Source organism: Wasmannia auropunctata, unplaced genomic scaffold (genome assembly GCF_000956235.1).
Source record: "Wasmannia auropunctata unplaced genomic scaffold, wasmannia.A_1.0 LD336078.1, whole genome shotgun sequence".
Lineage (NCBI taxonomy): Eukaryota > Metazoa > Arthropoda > Insecta > Hymenoptera > Formicidae > Wasmannia > Wasmannia auropunctata.
Window position 1 is genome coordinate 181,668 of NW_012026812.1, and position 1,578 is coordinate 183,245.

General features: G+C 29.6%; 1 protein-coding gene across 1 annotated transcript in view; it reads right to left on the bottom strand.

Moving 5' to 3' along the window:
* Nucleotides 1-533: 533 nt before the first annotated feature.
* The window catches only part of LOC105449068 (putative nuclease HARBI1), a 4,141-nt gene continuing 3,096 nt past the window's right edge, over nt 534-1,578 (bottom strand). Inside the window, exons 4-5 of the mRNA XM_011688065.1 lie at nt 1,293-1,557; nt 534-1,204 (exon numbers count right to left, since the gene is read on the bottom strand). Of these exons, the coding sequence (XP_011686367.1) occupies nt 647-1,204; nt 1,293-1,557 (823 nt within the window). The 3' untranslated portion in view covers nt 534-646. The remainder of the gene's footprint in view (nt 1,205-1,292; nt 1,558-1,578) is intronic.

Sequence of the window (1,578 nt, forward strand, 5' to 3'; positions counted from 1 at the left end):
GCTCTTCCGATCTGTGATACTGATCATACTGTTAGTAAAACCTACAAAGTATTAAATAATATAAGAGCTAGTACGGTTTTGTTTATTGCCACATATATATTAAATATATAATAAGATATTAAATTTTACTGCATTAAGACTGATAACGTTAATAATTAATTTCAGTATTTAGAAAATGTGATACTCATAATGTTAGTAAGACCTACAAAGTATTAAATAATAGGAGCTAGTAAGGTTTTGTTCATTGCCACATATATCTTAATTTTGTTTTTAATATAGATCGACACGATCAATGTTTCTTAAGTTCAGATTTGCGCATTTATGTGAAGGTTCACAAAATTATAACATTACTAACATTTAAATGTAACAGAAGTAGAATTATAACATTTAAGTGATTGAGTAAAATTACTGTGATTACGAGGTGCCAAATAAGTTCCAAATATGTATTTAATTTTGTATGAATAAAATATATACAAAAAAATTCTATGAGTTTGCAGTTTATTTTTTTACTACAGTTTTTTTATTATATATTATACAAATATAATATTATTATTGCTTGAAATGTATACGTATTTTATTTTACATTTTATTTTACGTTCACATCTAATTTCTATAAGTACAACGATATACAGTTAATAATGAGCAGTTATACTAATCGAATGAGCGGTAGCTGAATATCGAGAGCATTTTGTATTCGTTCTCTTTTCCGTATACCTTCAACATGTAATTCCCGATTGATATCGTCATCTCCGTTTCCTACATTTTGTATGTCATTGTTTTCAACAAATATCGGAATATCATCAATTATATCATTTCTCATTATACATAAATTGTGCAATACACAACACGCCATTATATAATTAGGAATAAGGTCAGTTCGTCTAACATGAAGTTTGTCTAGCAATATCCTAAATCGTCCTTTCAGCAGCCCAATTGAACGTTCTACTGCCATTCGAGTCGAAGATAAGCAATAGTTAAAATTTCGTTGCTTTTCTGTTAATCGTCCATTATGTTTAAATGGTACTAACAAGTGCTGTTGAATTTTATAAGCTGCATCTCCTATTACATGACTATCATTGGGAAATTTTAAAGGGTTATTAAAAAAACCTTGTATATTTGAGAGTCGAAAAATCCTTTGGTCATGTACAGATCCAGGATAGCCGACAAAACAATGAATAAATTGTAAGTTATGCTTACAAACCACCTGCAATTTTAATAGATTACACGTTATAATCAGTATTTCTATTTTTTTATATACACATATATGTATAAGAAATTAAATAAAATGGTACCTGTAACTGAATAGAATGAGTGCCCTTTCTATTAATGTATGCTTCAGGGTTGTTTGGAGTATCTATTACAATGTGGGTTCCATCTATTGCTCCAATAACATTTGGGAACCCTCTTTGCCGCTGAAATGCTGCAATAGATTCAATTGCCTCGTCTTCTGTTGGCCATGTTATAAATTGCTCTCGAAGACTAACAAGACCATTTATAACACGCCTAACTATGCGCAGACCAGTAGCTTTTCCGACATTAAAACGGTCGCATATAGATCTGTAATAAAATAAATATTTA